An 18,085-nucleotide genomic window follows, 5' to 3' on the forward strand; every position below is an offset into this window, starting at 1 on the left:
TAACCTAATCCTATATGTGTCTTTTTTAATGATACCTATTAATTTTTTTTGTTTGAATATCTTTAATTAGTTTTCAGTACATATTCACAGTGCATGCCATCATAATAACCATAAAACGCAACAAACCATCCCTTAATCGTACAAAGACAGTTAGGAGCAATAACAGTGCATTTTGGGACATTGGTCACGCATCATGTCCTATAAGGTAAAAGAAAAAATAGATCAACGTTCTCGAAGGGCATGATATTCCCAAGGATAAATCACATTCCTACAAAGCAATAGTCATGTAATGGAAAGGGACAATACATCGGGCAACTCGAAATCATAATGATCCCTGGGGCATAACCTGTACAAATGAAGGTGGTATGTGTTGTAGAAAGACTTTAGAGAGTGCACAGTCGCGTGGTTCAGGTATGAACGCAACCCGGGGTCTGTAGACATGACGTAAAGTGGCATTGCACATCAAATATGTGTCTCCTTCAGCCCTGATCCAGCAACAGGTAAGAGGCCGCCCATGGTGGTACCGTAAGTAGATGGTGTGAAATAAAAAACAATGGACTTATAATACTATATTCTAAACATCTTAACAAGCGTGTCAAGCGAAAGAACCATTGTGACTCTGAAACTTGACCAACAGGGGAGAGGGGAAAAAGAATGAAGAAAGGAAAAGGACTATAAAACTGAGAAGAAAAAGAAGCAGCAAAGAAATAAGGAAGCAAGAAGTGCATCCGTGTGGATCCATGGATATGTGTCTTCGGCGCCAGGGAAAGGCCACTGTGGGGGTCTGGGAGGCAGGAGTCCGATGTGATATAGGTCCCTCGATAGGAGGGGGGAGTCAACCCGTCATGGGAAATAGGCTTCAGGCCCTCTGTACTGAAGGGGGGGGGGGGGGGTAGGGTCGCTGTCGTGCGGGACAGGAGCAGCATTATGCGGTTCAGTCACGGTACGTCACAGGCAGGTGCCAGGCATGAAGTAAGCGCAGGGGTGCGCAGCTCTCCATCCTACCCGCTGCCTAGGCTGGGTCCGGAGGGGAAAGTGTCTAAGTAACCGCTTGGTCAAGAGACGCCTGGCGGAAAGATCTCAGGGTGTCATCCCAAAGTTGCGCTATGGGGAACTTTCTCAGCCCCGCCGTCTCCTCCCTGTGAAGGGTAGTGCTTTCCGCTCTCGCCCAATTATCAAAAGAGGCACGCCAGTGTCTAGCAAGTGGGGGTACGCTACACTTCCAGTGCTTAGTGAGGAGTCTATTTAATGACACCTATTCCTTTGACTAATCCTATTTCCTTTTTGACGGATTGACAGGCACATGCATCACAAGCAGGGGGATTCCCAGAATAGAAAAGACGTAATGGTCATAACATCCTCCAAATTATAAGAAAGATACTTACGATGTAAAATAATAAGGCTATAGGTGAAATGATAAATGAATGAAGCTAGGCATTTATATTCATTTTGTAATGATTGCAAAATGTCATATTTTCGTTTTTGGTGGGGGGGGGGGGGAATAAAAAGATACAAACTGTCTTCATGTAATTACCGAACAAGGACCTTTTTTCTCGTGCTATTTTTACTTTTCATAATCTCATTACAATTCTGTCCCCGACGCGGGGGCTGCCATGCAATTTCTGAGAAATGACTATGTTGAACTTGCAGATGGCAGGGGAGCCATTTTGGGGAATGGCTTGGAGAACAGCAGTGGCTGAGCTTGATATCCTCGGTCGGGTTGTTGACACTGAAGCTTGGGTGCGGCCCCCAGAGGTGTAAACTTTTGAAATATTGACTGGAAGTTCCCTTTCTCAGCCTTGAAGGGAACTGCTGACAGCTGCTGGCGCACTGCCAGACCTGTGGCTTCTCTGCAAGCATTCCTCAGGACTATTGAGACTGCTCAAACTTACCTTTCATTCCCAAAACCAAAGCAAGTGCAACTCCATGCTCATTCTGTTCTTGTTTTAACACCTCTGATGACATCGTCAATCAGGCTGTACCATTGGTAGTAGAGTAAGTAGAGTTCCCCAAGTGTTAGTCCTCCACTGGTGTTACCATAACAAGTGTGACTGCAACAAATGATGGGCGGAATGCTGAATGATTCAAACATTCACCCCCAGTCAAGAGATCTGGGTTAAATCCATAATTCTTTTGCTCACCACACCACCCAGTTTGGACCCAGCCATATGCAAATCAGTCTTGACCCTGTGCCCCATGGGGACAGTCCAGACCGAGCTGCCAGGCCAGGTCCTCCCTGGACCGGAAACAAACATCCGAGGGCCGGATTCGGGGTATGTCACCCTTCATCAGCCAGACTAACTTGAATCTAGTGGCACAGGGAGCATTAGAAGAGAACGACACATGGTCAAAATCCTATGCTTATTGTGGGGTGTTGTAATGGGACAGAACGCCATCTAAATGGTTGGTCTTGCAATCAAGTCAGAATGGAATTCCATGTTTTTTTGTTTGCTCAGCCCATGGTAGGATTAGTAGTCTGTGGACTAATTATCTGTTTTCCAGCATGTTCATGTGGTGCCAGTCCAGGATCAACTGTTCTGGGGGACATAAACGCCGCACGGAGCGAACAAACCAGCGGTGAACCGGAGGTTGCCACATTCACCTTGCTCACCGGAGGCTGCCACACTCACCTTGCTCACCGGACACTCCTGGGGCCCTGACGCTGTTGGTCTCCCCTGCAGCCGCAAGCACCATCGCGCGGCCGCAGAGGGGGGAGACTACAGCTCCCAGGCTCCTTTGCCCGCCCCGCCCACTTCTGCCGGTCAGCGCGCCCGGAGGCGCATAAAGGACAGGAACTCCCACAGAGGAGCGGGGGACATAAACGCCGCACGGAGCGAACATACCAGCGGTGAACCGGAGGTTGCCACATTCACCTTGCTCACCGGAGGCTGCCACACTCACCTTGCTCACCGGACACTCCTGGGGCCCTGACGCTGTTGGTCTCCCCTGCCGCCGCAAGCACCATCGCGCGGCCGCAGAGGGGGGAGACTACAGCTCCCAGGCTCCTTTGCCCGCCCCGCCCAATTCCGCCGGTCAGCGCGCCCGGAGGCGCATAAAGGACAGGAGCTTCCTCCGCGTCGCGGACGCGCGCGGGCGGCGCCGGGCGAAGCCCGGGCAAAGGGCGGGCCCTCTGTGGACCTCAGTGGACAGCAGTGGTCGGTCGGGCCACCCCCCTTGACTTTGGTTCACTTTATTTCGTGAGTACTTTCTCAATTTCATTAGTTTTTTACTTGTTTTCCGGCTCATACAAACCCCACTACCATTGGTATAATGCCTCCAAAGGAAAGTAAAGGGAAGAGCAATACTGCTGCTTTTACGGGAGCTATGGACCAATTCATCAAAAGAATGAACTGTGTGGTGGGTGAAAGTATAAATATTATGGAAAGGAGGGTTTCGCAGGAATTGGCCATTGCAAGAAGATCTTCTCTTGGGCCAATGGCACATGCTCAAACACCTACTCCCAAAGACAGAATTGAAACAGTAGGAGAGATTAATGGTTCCCAAAGTAATGAAATCATTGTGGATATAAATACTAATAATGATATATTGAATGCCTCAGAGGGTAGTTCTCTAAATGTCTCAATCTATTTTATAATCACCTAATAATTTACCTAATGCTCGTACTGCACCGGTACCCGTTGAGCAAGCTAAAGTATATAACACCAGGCAGCAGAAAGGGGTGAACGCAGGGGCTATTTCAAAGAACAAACAAGGGCCTACCACTAATATTGGTGGTAAGAGAAAGAAGGGTCCTAAGCAGCCTGTGTCACCTAATATTAGTTTGGAAGTGGCTGTTGGTAAAAATAAGGACATAGCAGGGATTGGCGCAGAAGGGGGGGATTCTGCTTCTACTGTTATACTTGAAGCACTACGACACATACTCCGCCCATTAGAGGAGAGATTGAGTAAAATAGAGATCTTTAAAACGTATAGAAAGGGACATAGAGGAGATAATAGACAACCCACAGAGTAAGTCTAGTATAAATCCGCAATTAACATTGTCAAAAGCTATGTCTGCAAAAACCCCAGATGTAATACTAGTGCCAAATGAAAAAGTAGCACCTAAACCAAATGTGGGGGACTCTGTGACACCTAGAGATGTATCCAACGACAAACCACAAAAGCAAAGTACACCAAGCACAACAATAGGTAGTAAGGGGGTGGTAAATGGAAATAGACTAAGTAAAGATCAGGCAAGGGATGTACTCAATCTTCCCCCGGAGGTCTGTCCATTTGTGGCAATCCTGACTGGAGTTCCAGAGTTAGGCAAACAGGAGTTGGAAAGTTCATCTTTCCTCTGGAAAAGGGTGACTCAATGGCTAAATATTAATAGGCCGTTACCCCCTGGCCTGAGGGGTAACATCCTAAGCATCAGGCGAGTACCCTGGGTGGGCTACTTGGCGAAAGACATAGAAGGGGATAGTATAGTTATTAATTTTGACAATCCAAGAATAGTTAACTACATCTGTAATTGGAAGTATCCAAACCCAGACCCAGCCACCACCATACAACCATTTAAACTAACACACTTTTATCCACCCGGTCACTTTCATTTTAGGACTGATGGGTGGACTATGGTAAGACACCGTGGTAGGAGGCATCAAGGAGGAGGTTGGTCAGGACAAATCCAACATCCCCATAATTTCTTCTCCCATAACCAATTTGATTGTCTTGAGTCAGTCGATTGACTACAGGTAATTCCATTGACCATCACACCTGAAGTATCTTCATTAAATTATGTAATCCCCAAACTTAGTGTAGCATCTTCTAAGGAGAGTGGGGGGGTGAATATACCATTTAATCACCAGGAGATTGGCTGCGAAAAAGTTTGCAATAGCAATAACATGGTAGGGAATGGGCAAGAAGTAACCACAAGGCCTTGTGACTCAAAGAAAGGAGATAGTGACAATAGTGAGTTATTAGTGGATAGGTACGTGAACATCTGTACTATTGTTGATGAAAATCTACTTCCCATTATTAAATCTAGTACCCATTGTTTAAAAGAGGGACCCCCATTGATAACATTAGTTTCGTGGAATATCGCTGGAGTTGGTACAAAAATGTGTGACCCTGACTGGAACAGTTACACGAACACATTTGATATCTGTGTGCTACAGGAAACCTGGGCCACGGATCAGGTCCATAGAATAGGATATAGAACCTACCAAGTGGCGGCTGTCCCTTCAGTAAGAGGGCGAGCCTCAGGAGGGTTGGTAATATGGATCAGTACAACCATTGATGTGGGGATAAAAATGTTAAATACCGATTCTTTAGATATACTTGGACTGAAACTAACTACAAGAGATAAGAGGGTGATAAACCTTATAAATGTGTACAATAGACCATGTCCCGCCAATAGGGAGTCACCATGTATTGAGAAATTGGAAATGTTTATGGACACCCTAGACCAAGATGGAAGTATCATTTTATGTGGTGATCTGAATTGCAATTTTGAGCCGATTGTGGGGATGGTTAAATTGTACGAGGATGAGGATGTTGTTAATGGGATACCAGCATTGAATAATGGAACTGTTCCTGGGACCACATTAGCCCTCCAGATCACAAGGCTGCTCACAGGCCATGGTTTAAGGGCTTGCAATGGGCGCATGCCATCAGACTCCCCGAAAACATTTACTTTTAGTAGGGGGAATTGTAGGAGCAAGATAGATTATGTTTCTGTTTCTTTTAATCTGTGGCCATATACAAATGATTTAAAGGTTAGAGAACGCTTTGAGAGCGATCACTTTCCGTTGGAAATGAGTTTTTTGTCTAGTATGCTGAATGAACCTGGTGTTACTGAGGGCATTCATAGCCCAGTAGCCCCATTAACTTGCGACAATGTCGTATTAAGTAATAATCGAAGGGCCGTCAAATGGGCATACATTCTTGAAAGAAAAGATCTGTTGGCTAACATTTATTCCACATTTGTGAATACATTTGAATTTTATAATGTGGATGAATGCAAACCTGGTGAATTCATTGGATTACATAAATCCTTTTGTAAAAAACTGTTAGATGTTATTACTAAAAAACCTAGGAAAGGGATCGGGTCGGTGAATGCAAAACCTGTAGGCAAACCCTGGTTTAACAGGGAATGCCGAGTTGCCAAAACCGACCTGATTAATGCGGTAAAAAGTAAAGGCTCTGCAGAACTTAAAGTAAAAAGGAAAATCTACAATAAGACAATAGCTGCAGCCAAATCATCCTGGGATGAGGATCTTTGGTCCAGTATGTTATTAGCTGCAAAAACATAAGACCATAGGCAGTTCTGGGAGTTAGTAGCTAAAGGGAATAAGCCAGATAAAGGTTCGAGGGAGGTTTTCTTAAACAAAGCTACATGGGTTGATCACTTTACATCATTATATGCAGCCCAAATTATAGAGGAAAAGCTCCCGGAAAACCCAAACCAAATACTAACCCAGGTAGAGAATGATGAAAACCAATTGGTAATCTTTGACATACAAGAGACTGAAACAGCAATTGCTTCTGTGAAGCAAGGGAAGCCCCCTGGTCTGGATAAGATCCCTGGTGATCTTTATAAGCATAATATAGAAATCTGGGCACCTTACTTAAACCATTTGTTTAATGTCATCGCAGCTGGTGACCAAATCCCCGATACATGGGACGGGGCAGAAATTATCACTATTTTTAAAAAGGGGGACAGAGGTGACCCAGCGAACTACCGCCCCATTAGTCTTTTAGATATAACACAGAAAATGTATGCCAGGCACATTCTAAACCGCGTAAATACGTTGTTGGAGGAAAACTTGGTTTTATCTAAGTATCAGGCAGGGTTCAGGGAAAAGACAGGGACCATCGATCAGGTATTAAGGCTATGCTGCCTGTATTGGAAATATGTCATCATCCGCAGAAGTAATCTATATGTTACCTTTGTAGATTTACGAGCAGCATTTGACCTTATTCCTCGTGACTTACTGTGGAAATCACAGAAAAAGCAGGGGTTCCCAGGTGAACTATTGAAACTAGTGATTGGGTTACACCAGAATAACTACGCTAGGGTAAGATGGGGCCCAAATGGTGAACTCACAGATGCAATCCCTATCAAGAGAGGAGTGCGCCAAGGGTGCGTGCTGGCGCCTACACTTTTCTCCCTTTTTGTCAACGATATTGCAGTTTATATGGAGAATTGTGACAACGACTCACCTCGCCTGGGGGGGGGGGAACGAGTTCCGTCCCTCCTCTTCGCGGATGACACGATTCTCATTTCACAAACCCCACGGGGCCTACATATCCTATTAGATAGGTTCCAGCAGTATTGTATTACAAAAGCGTTAGAAATTAATGTAAAAAAGACTAAATATATGGCTCTCAATCCTCATAAGTTTCAAGAAAAACCTAACGCTGAATGGAGAAAAGCTTGATTATGAACAAAGTTTTACTTATCTGGGGGTATTATTAGATTCATCTTTAAATTGGAGTCCCCAATTAGAAAAATCAAAAATTGTGTTCAAACAAAATTGTCTTCCGATACTGAAAAGACATAACAAATGTGCAAATAAGGCTGTTACCCCAGCATTAGAGCTCTTTAGATGCAAGGTCCAATCAGCAGTTTTGTATGGGGCAGAACTCTGGGGACCTGTGTGTAGAAAGACCTTTTGAAATCTTGGAGAATAAGTTCATAAGGGGATTATTAAAGGTTCCTAATAATACTCCATTACTACCCCTACTCCTCGATATGAACATACGACGCACCGATCTACATGCAATATTAAGACCGCTATTGTTATGGGTCAGGTTGTGGATTACCCCTGAGTTAACTGAATATAAAAATGGACTGGTTGAAGTTTTGAAACTAGATACTAGCAGTAAGATTTCTTGGTTTAAACATGTCAAAACTTGGTTAACAAAATTGGGTTTATCCCATTTTTGGAGCCAGCCAGAATCTTTGACCGTGTCCTCAAAGAAAATAGTCAAACTTTCCTTTTGGGCCCTTGCGAGCCATGACGCAGTATACGTTGGAGCACATGGCCCTATAACTGAAAAAATTTTAATGGTAAAAAATGTGGCCCAGTTTGAAATATTTCTTGATGAGATTCAGCCACCATTGGCGAAAACCCTGTATCTAAAATATAGGTATGGCATACTAAGAACCCGGGAAACCGAGACAAAATGGGGGAAAATCAGCAACGATAAATGCACTTTATGCACAAATAATGTAAGAGAAGACATTTTTCACATTCTATTTTTCTGTTCAAGCTATGCAGAAACAAGAAGGAAATGGATAGTGCCATTGTGCCGTAATATCGGATCAACTTCGTATAAGGAAGCTGGTAGAATATTAATTACGGACACTAGTCAAGTAATTGTGTTTGGCATCAGTAGATTTCTCTTGGCTGTAAAATTCATTAGACAATTTTTGTCTCTGCCATTTTAAGTGTATGTAGCGAGAATTGTTAACTGGCAGTTATAACCCAATTTAATGCTTTTTTTAACCTTGTAAATATTTTAACAAATCTTTTAACTATATTTATTGATGTGTGTTTCAAGCCCCAACTCATGATTTAGCTGTGAAGGGTTATGGTAATTTTTTGGTCATGCACCAGCACTTCCTTGATTGTATATTTTTGTACATTTGTCGATAATAATGTGGTTATGTATATCTTTTATGGTGCAATTGCAACGAAATAAAGATTGAATTGAACTGTTCTGTAAAATCTGTTTGTAGGACACACAGTTGAAGTCCCCTCTAAACACACTACCTAAATCAGTAAATGTCTTACCTCTGGAAGTGTCAGATTTTCAAAAACCACAGTTGATGGACAGAATGCAGAACAATGTCATACATTCACCCCAGTACAGAGATCTGGGCCTAAATCCATCGTTTTTTTGCACTCCACACCACCCCAGTTCAGACATGGCCATATGCAAATCAGTCTCACCCTGTGCCTCATGGGAACAGTCCAGCCCGAACTGCCAAGCCATGTCTTCCCTGGAACGGAAACAAGCTTGAGGACCGGTTTCTGGCATTCCAGCTGTCTTCAGCCCAGCTTGCTTGAATCCAGTGGTGTGGAGAGCATGGGACTCACGTCTGAGCATACCCATCCCACTCGGGGTGACAAATGCAAAAACCACAGTTGATGGACAGAATGCAGAACAATGTCATACATTCACCCCAGTACAGAGATCTGGGCCTAAATCCATCGTTCTTTTGCACTCAGATTTGCAACATCAAGCTAATGTGTACACCGAGCCAATCCGGGCCAGGCAGCCGTATCACTACTGAGCAGACCCATTCTTATCTGCACTACATGTGATAGTCGGTCACTAAACCATGACAGGTGTTCTTGATATCCTAACGGGACTTTTAAGTCACGATGTGGGACATAATTACCTGGTTTTGCAGCATGTACAGTAGTGCCAGTGTTGGTGTCTACGGCATTAAACTCCACCCATGAATAAAGTATTTCAAAAGGATGAGCAGCACATGTGCATACCAGTAAATGATACTTCACTCCATATTATGCAAACCCTTAGCAAGATGAGGCTATGTGACTGGTGCCCTTTACTGAACTATAGAAATAGGAAGAGCTTTTGCCATTTTCAAGAAATCCGTTCAAACATGAAATGCAAATTGCAGAAATCAAAATGGGAAATTCTCTTTTGAGAGTTTGGTGCCTGACAAACCTACAGCAAAATAGAAAGTACCCAACTGGGCTGAAGGAAGTACCCCTAATATTGCCACAGACCTCTCTCTGTAGTACATGGACCTTTGAGTGTGTCATCTAAAACTACTTAAAGATGTAGAAAATTGTTGCCCCACAGCTGAGCTCTAGATTTTCCAGAGGTGCAAGGTCCACTTTCTAGACCCCCTGGCAATCAGTACTGGGTGTGCAAACTGGAATCGGAAAACCATTTGTACGGCAACCATTCCACAACTCACTGAGCCCTATTTGAGCGAGATGAGTTTCAGCTAATCATCAATACAATGAGATGTTACAGATATAAATAGAGGAATTTCCATGCATGCTTTCATTCAGGAATAACGCCCTAAAGACACATTTCAAGGATTTATTTCAACAAAAATTTGTCTACTACACACAAAATGAACAGTAAGCACAATGAGACAAAACGGCTGCTGCAGGATTCACCAAAGGCATAAATAAGATGCACCAGTCTAACATGATTGCTGGTATAAACCTATAGCGGTCTTTCCTCATTCTGCTACTTCTAAGCACTAATCTAATTTTAACACAGCAGAAACAAATCCCTATTCTTGGTTTGATAAGGTATCTGTTTGAACAATCAAGTTGTGATTTTCTAGTCTGTGGAGCCCAGCTGGACTGATAAGTCAATGAGAGAAGGCCAAGTTCCTCCCCTTCCAGTAGCTTTTAATTGAGACCAGAGATGATATTCTGTGTGGCCTGTCCCAGTGTTTCCTGGTGTGTAGACTGCACGTCCCTTTCAGTGCTTTACTTTTATTATATAGGCGGTATATTTTTAGGACTTCTTAGCAAAAAAAACCCCCCAAAAATGGCCATTTTAATAAACTTTCTTTACATCTAGAAAAGGCCACTACTGCACAGCTGGTTCCGACACTGGTAAGATCACTGCCTCATTGTAAAAGTTAGCCATCTCATCAGTAAAACCTTGAAAAAGTGCACTTGTGTCAGACTGATACTTCCAAACTATGATGGGAGAATTTAGCAACCTGTCTTAATTAAATTCTTTCCTTGTTAATCCACACCAATAAAATGACTTGTTCCATCATAGCAAGACAAATATCTAGACTAACGTTCCACCTACCAAATACAGTAAACTTCTGATTAATCCTACTAAGCAAAAAGACTTTAACTACTTACTTTTGATTAGGGCTGGCAAAATTCTGATTTGTCTCTAAAGAACATATACGTCATGCTTAAATAGTAAATTTCTGATGCCTTACATTATTCTTCATCTTGTATATACTGTCACCTCTGAATTTGAAAGGTTGAAGAAATTGGAAAATCTTGGTTTCTCTCCGTTTACCAATGTTACGATGAGCTTCAATTTGAGGTTGTTGTGTGTAACACAATCTGATTTCAGTACCTCTACATAGAAACCATATTGTACAAAATAAATTGTATTGGAGCATTTGAACTTCTCTTCATACCCATGTCAAGTACAGGAAATACTAAGATTTGCTTTAGGTACCTGGGTACCCTTTTAGTGTGTATGTTGTTTCTCTTATGGAAAGTGTTGGATAATCTACATGATGTTGAAAGACGTACCTCAGACCTTGCGTGGTGTGTGTGTGTCGCTGCACCCAAGCATTAGTTATTGCTTGTAGTGTAAGACTATCACACGTAGCTACTGTCCAACTTCTATTTTTGATCTCCCTCATCTTGTGATTATGTGGATAGGATAAGCGGGGTTTTTAATGCTCTCCGGAACACAATCTGTTTTTCCCAATTGTGGTGAAGTAGCACCCCAGAGTTTTTCCCTGTTTTCAGTGTTTCAAAGGGTGATTGACGTAAGAGGAATCAGCCCAGAACATAATGTTCCTTGTTTGGTAGTAGGTGTAGGGATTCTATTGAAGTACGGTCTAGCCTCAGTCAGCCTGTGTGAGGGTATGAAGCCTGGGTGGTACAGACGCATTTGTAGATTATCAGCTGGGTGCTCCAAGGTATAGCGCTTTTGCATGGCATGGTGGTAAAGCACTAAGTTGAAAGATTGAAAGTTCTTAGGGTGAAGATTAAGCGAAGGCAGGACAATATGTTGAAGCTTTTTTTATGTGATAGCTTGGTTTGCCTGAGAAATAAGAATTCAAATCGCCCATAAATTCTTCACTTTGAGTGTGTGCGGCTCCAAGTTCTCGATGCCAGATGATTAAATAGTAGTCGCTGGTTTGTTAGCATCCAGTGTAAAGTTCCTTGTAGTAATTATCTAATGGTTCAAGTAGGAAGATCTCATGGGTATTCAAGTTGTAGTATGTTTTTCGTATCTTCATAACAGATGGAGTTTGCGTAATTCGGCTGCCCTGTAAACCTACAGTCTGGCTGTATAATGGTAATCTGTAAATTTGGGTTCTTTGAGATTCATTTATGAATGCTTGTTCATTAGGAGGTTAGTGTATAACTATATGACCCCGAGTGGGGTTACCCTACAGAGACCATAGTAAGCACTTTCATGTAGACAGTTCGAACATCAATGTTTTGTTGTTAATAGGCATGACAGTAAATAGTATGTCATTTAGAGATATACCATTGTTTTTTTTTCCATTTCCCAATTACCAGGGCAAGTTATGTCCTACAGAATTTGGCACAGTGGTGCTACAGTGATGAAAAGGATGCCAAAGTGTGTGGTTGGGTAATTATGTGGGCAGTGTAGCAGGAATGTGGCCAGGATATTTAGATAATTTAGGAGGTTGGTGTTCCTGTTTGAGCCCCTTCTGCATCCACACCCCTCTCACCCCCCCCCAAGCACAGCGACCAGGAAACCCTCATATCCCCATCAGAATTGTTCTTTTGCTTTTGTCCCCTATCCTCGGTACTAGCCTAATGCCAATGCATGCAGGCCACACAAGGTGCTCAAATCTCCTCTTGCTTTGTTCTGCTGCGTATGTAGCAGCAGCTCGGAGCCGGCCATGTGAGGGAGATGAGAGGCAGCCTGAAGCCGAGATGAAGTATATATGTGTGAAGAAAAAAATATGTATGCCCTATTGTGTTTTTATGTGTGTGTGTACGCAAATGTCAAACAGTATGAGTGTTCTACACGCAATGCAACCATGTCAAATATTGGCCATGCTGCAATGGTGGTATTTCTTGGCAAATTGTTGGCATCAACAGGCTGCTGCCGATAACCTACCCGTGCAGGCACTCACTTATTGGTTGTGAGTTTTGGCAAATTTTGTGCATTCAACTGGCATTACGGATTACCAGCCATAGTCAGAAGCTGGCCCAAGCTTAATGGTGGTTTTTCTTGGTAACTTGTGATCATCCATGGCATGTAGTGACCCGCGGTAATATGCTTGCATGGCAAATTGGGGTCATTCTTGGCACATTGTTACCATCTATATTGTATAGAGGGTGCCTTTCTCTGGCTTCTTCCTCGTCCTAACAGAATAGTTGTCATTCTTGGTGCATTGTACACCTGCTATAATACAGACCCGTCGGGGTCCGGTCCAGAGGGTTCTTGCAGGTTGACAAGCGGGCTGTGAGCGCTGAGGGCGATGTGCCAAGCGCGCTCCAACCCCCCTCCCGAGACCCATGGTGCAAGTAGCGCCCAGTTTTAAAGTGCTGATACACCCCTGAATTTGGGGTTTTTTGGATTGAGCAATTTGCTCTCCTAATTTTTAAGCACTTTTTTCACTTTTTCTTTTTCACTTTCACGCCCCCAGGTTAGGGTGGACTATTAGAGTGTCCATACCGCCGGGGTTTTAGTCCTGAAGAATGCCATGGTGAATATATACCACATTGAAGGCAGAAACATGTTGACTGATTAATTTTAATAAACTCGTGGTATTTAGCTGAATTTAAACAAAATCCTAATAACCTTGGCTATTAAATTCAGACACATATACCACTTACACGTGTCTTAGGGATCACTCATTAAAGTTTTTCTGATACCCTGTTAGTCACTTTTAATTTTAGAACTTTCACAACACATCCTCCCCACACGACCAGCTCCGCAGTCTTTCTGGCGTCGCAGCACACCGAAGAGACACTCGGTCTCTTCGGTGGGGCCCGATGATGAAGCATGACACTGACCAGGTCGGTGTGTGAGGGCTTTCCTACTCAAATAGAGTGACTGTGATCCCACTCAAATAGAGTGACTGTTATCAATACTATCCACTTATCTTTTTGCTCCATATTTCTGGTAGCCGTGTGCTTGACCAGACTAGACCTCTCTTCTTTTGTTGTTTGACATTTAACCGGGGACTAAGAGAGTGTCCCTGACTCTCCCTACCTCTCTCCTTGTTGATATATATAATACAGACCCCTACATTGTGGTAGTCTTTTAAGATATATTTTGGGCAGGCGTGTTTTGGTGGTACTCACCCTAGCATAACGCTGGCCTTGATTTTAATGTTTGGAATTTCTGGCATATTGTGCATAGCCATAGCTCAATATACCAATTATCGAATGTAAATCGGTTTGAATACATTGGAGTTCAAGAAGCTCAGAAGAGCAATACCGGTGCAGATGAACATATGTAACATCTACACTAGTGTTCTTGATCAGCGAGCCATCGCTTCATAACCTACATATTTTTGCTACGGTCAAGGTATTCGAATTATGTGGGCAAGGCAAAACATATTCTATTGTAAATGCTTGGTCAAAAATGAGGCAGTAAAATATTGCAATTTATAAATAGTTTTATACTCATTAGCTTTGTTTGCATGGCACCTTTATGCAGTGACTCGAACGCCGAATTTCCGATGATTTTTCTAATGTTCCATTTCTTTCATACAGGGAAGAATTTGTACACCAATGAATACGTGGCCATAAAATTGGTGAGTTTGTGTATTTTGTTTCTTTACTTTACCTCTGTGGCTTGATTGTGCAATATTTGTTGTGGGCTAGTTGGAGACTATTGGGGAGCATAATGCATTAATTATGCATTCTTAAGGTCAGTTTTGCTCTGCCAGATTGATGATGGCTTATGGGTGAAAGTGAAAAGATTTAATGTGAAGAAGTAGATTGGGGAAATCAACAACAATTACGTGGTTTATAAGGCACACTTTTGGTCTTGTGCTGTTTGTAAGTGCCAGCTGGGGCTATTGATTCAGAAAAGGGGGTGGTGATGGACAGAGTATCTGAATTAAACAGAACACTCGTACCCAGTCAACAGATCAGGGCTTGATCCATCACCGTTTTTTAGCTCACTGCACCATCCCAGCTCAGAACCTGGCTACATGCAAATTAGTCTGTCCCTGGCCCAGTGCATCATGGGAACAGGGCAGACCAAACTACCAAGCCAATTCTTATACTGGGAAGGAAACAAGGTTCCGGGGACCGGTTTCTGGCATTACAGCCATCTTCGGCCCGGCTTGCTTGAATCCTGATGGTGCAATGAGCAAGGGACTCACATCTGAGTATACCCTTCCACGCTTATGGTGGACAAAACGATTCAGAAAAGGGGGTGGTGATGGATAGAGTATCTGAATTAAACAGAACACTCGTACCCATTCAACAGATCAGGGCTTGATCCATCACAGTTTTTTAGCTCACTGCTCACTGGGTCAGACTAATTTGCATATAGCCAGGTTCTGAACTGGGGTGATGCAGTGAGCTAAATAACGGTGATGGATCAAGCCCTGATCTCTTGACTGGGTAAGAGTGGTCTGCTTAATTCAGACACTCTGTTCATCACCACCCCCTTTTTGAATCGTAGCTGGGGCTATTGGTTTTGTGTAAATGCCTGGATCACTTTTTGCTTTGCTTGCATTATAGAAACTGGCATATTCGCTGATATTGTTACTCCGGGCTGGCAAGGGCTTAGGGATTGTTGCACACATGTTCAAGTCCGCCTTGTGTGTTATTTGGTTGATAACCATCTGAAGTATTGAGGTGCTAGCTCTGTAATTGGTATGCTTGTGGTCGAGTTTTGGCATGCACGGGTAAGTTGGGAGCCGGCTGGTAAGTAGACTTGAGTTCTGGTGTACATTCTGTACTGGGTTGAACACGAGCAGGGCTAGCAGGGCTTAATGATATTCTGACTGCCCTATTGTAGTGTATAACTGTGGTGTTGAGGTCAATTGTGCATATTGTTGGGTGGGTATAAGGATTCAGGTGGTGGTATACCTTGGTAGTGTGTGACAGTGTATTGATGTTGGGGCAACCAGGGTGTCTCTATTTGTGCTGGATGTATGTACTGTTGAGGATGGACGCGAGTATCAAAAAGTTGAACTGAGTTTCATATGTGTGCTTTATGGGCATGACAAGTTGGTGTAGGTTAAGACAGGGCTGCAGCAGGTCTTTGTGTGCAATTGTGAACTTAGTTTGAATGGGTTGTGTGGCATGAAATTGTGGTTTTAGGTAGGTGAGAAAAGGGATGCAGAATGATGGCGTTACATTCATATGCAACTGAGCTAGAGAATTATCCTGCACATTTGAGAGCATGGTATGGTGTTGGTTTCCACATGGGTTTGTGGTATTCATGCCTGCTGAAGGGCAGTAAGTTACTGTTCACAAGAGTGGTCTGGTGGTGTCATGTGGGTGTGGTTGGACTTTGTATTGACATACAGGAGTGAACTGGGTGTTACGTAGGCATGTTTAGTGGATAGCAGGACAGCTGAAACTATTGGTGCGTTCTGGGAGGAACATTTAGGTGGTGATAGTCAGTTGGGTGTGGGTTCTGATGAGCACAGATATCAACTCTTTCTGAGAGAGAGGCCTTTGCCTCACTTGATGTCAAATTTGTAGTTATTTATCTGAATGAATAAATGGCTTCCATATCCTATGCTTAAAAAGTAAATGGATAAAAGCAGTTTCTTTACCCCCCTCTACGGATGCTTATTACTGTGCCTCAGAGAGCTGAAGGATGCAAGGGAAGTAAGGTGTGGCATATGCCTCGCAGTTAGATGAGTTGTATGAATGAGGTTAGAACCGGGGCGTGTGTATATTGGAGCGAACAGGGGGAGTGCAAACAACCTGGGCAAAGTGCATGCAATTTGATATGTGCAAGCTGATGGTTTTAAGATCAGCGCTAGCATTTTGTTTGGAGTTGAATAGTAATGATTGTGGGGCACACCCTGAGGACGAAAAGGATGAACATGGCATGCATCTGCGCAACAGGGTGGGTTGGGGATAAGGGGTGGCATTGGGTGTGCATGTGAGTGACCTGGGGAATTTCTTGAAGGTTTATGTCACTAGTCACACTCTGGTAGGGAATGGCTGTCATAAGTAGGCAGGAAGAAGGCAGGTACTAAAGTCATAGCCTGCCACATTTGTAACACAGTGGTATAATGAGCAGCATCTTGCTCTCAGTCAAAAATTCATTTCTATTTTTTTGTTTGAAAGGAACCTATAAAATCAAGAGCCCCTCAGCTACATCTGGAATACCGGTTTTACAAACAGCTTGGAAACTCAGGTAAGACTGCATGTCACGGTTGCAGCTGCTTAGTGGTTTGGAGGGGTTGCCTGCTGTTGGCCTTTGATGAAATTGTCATGTTGTCAACCCTTATCAAACTTGCTGTATGATTAGTAAAGTCCTTGGATAAAGTATGGCTTCATAGTGCTGAATCTGAATAATGGACTAGAACTGCAGCAGCTGACCATCCTAACGGGAAAGAAAGGAAACCATTTTAAGAGTTCTTTTAAAGTCTGCTCTTAAGTTTTGGATTTGGCAAGATAACTTGTTGTTATTGCAATTAATTTATATTTGCAAATCCAAGTTCATTTAATTGAACCTCTGGTATTTCATGATCTTATAACGGTTATCTCAAGCCATTACAGGCTCCATGCCCTTCTTCACTAACCGTCATATATCTGAAAACAATCGCGTAACAAGATAGTTGTCCAGGATCTCACCACGTGGTCGGGACTATTCATTACTTATTACTTCAATGGAGATTTCCTTATGAGAGAACTGGAGTTACAGATAAGAAACTATTCCTTCTGTAGTAGGGGATCTCTGTGTATAGTCATAATCTTGTAAATAGTCCCGCCCATGTGCGTGGACCCCGGCAATCAAATATAAACTCTTAAGTTGTCAAATCATGCAGAAACTGCAAAGACACTTAAGAGAGAATTTAAAGACAAATAATGCAGCCTATATCCACAGGCTACACTGTCCAGCACTTCAACTAGAAATTCCACCAAACAAAACCACACACAACACAGCCTGCCCAGTTTCTTTCATAGAGAAACTTGCCTCTACCAGTAAAAGACTCTGGAATGATAGAGAGGAAGGCATGGACCGACAAGCCCCATAGGCTGCCATTATGTGGCTTAAATAGGATACTGTGCCTTTAAGAGAACTTTCCAGAATTTTCTCCCAGTATCCCAGAATGCACAGCAGGTCCCTTTTACTTTGTTCTTTTTTCTGGCTCCTGCTAACAGGACCCTGGCATTGAGCTCTCCCCTTTTCAAGGGTTTATTGGATTTTTATTCACTTTTTTGATAAGTGTTTGCAGTTTATATTT

General features: G+C 43.1%; 1 protein-coding gene across 2 annotated transcripts in view; it reads left to right on the forward strand.

Annotated features, from left to right (window-relative positions):
* Nucleotides 1–18,085, forward strand: part of CSNK1G2 (casein kinase 1 gamma 2) — a 142,410-nt gene that overhangs the window by 66,836 nt on the left and 57,489 nt on the right. For both annotated transcript variants that reach the window (XM_086947172.1, XM_086947173.1), the window contains exons 3-4: nucleotides 14,412–14,452; nucleotides 16,962–17,031. In XM_086947172.1, the coding sequence (XP_086803298.1) occupies nucleotides 14,412–14,452; nucleotides 16,962–17,031 (111 nt within the window). The remainder of the gene's footprint in view (nucleotides 1–14,411; nucleotides 14,453–16,961; nucleotides 17,032–18,085) is intronic.

The sequence above is a fragment of the Lissotriton vulgaris genome, chromosome 12 (genome assembly GCF_964263255.1).
Source record: "Lissotriton vulgaris chromosome 12, aLisVul1.2, whole genome shotgun sequence".
NCBI classification, from domain to species: Eukaryota; Metazoa; Chordata; class Amphibia; order Caudata; family Salamandridae; genus Lissotriton; species Lissotriton vulgaris.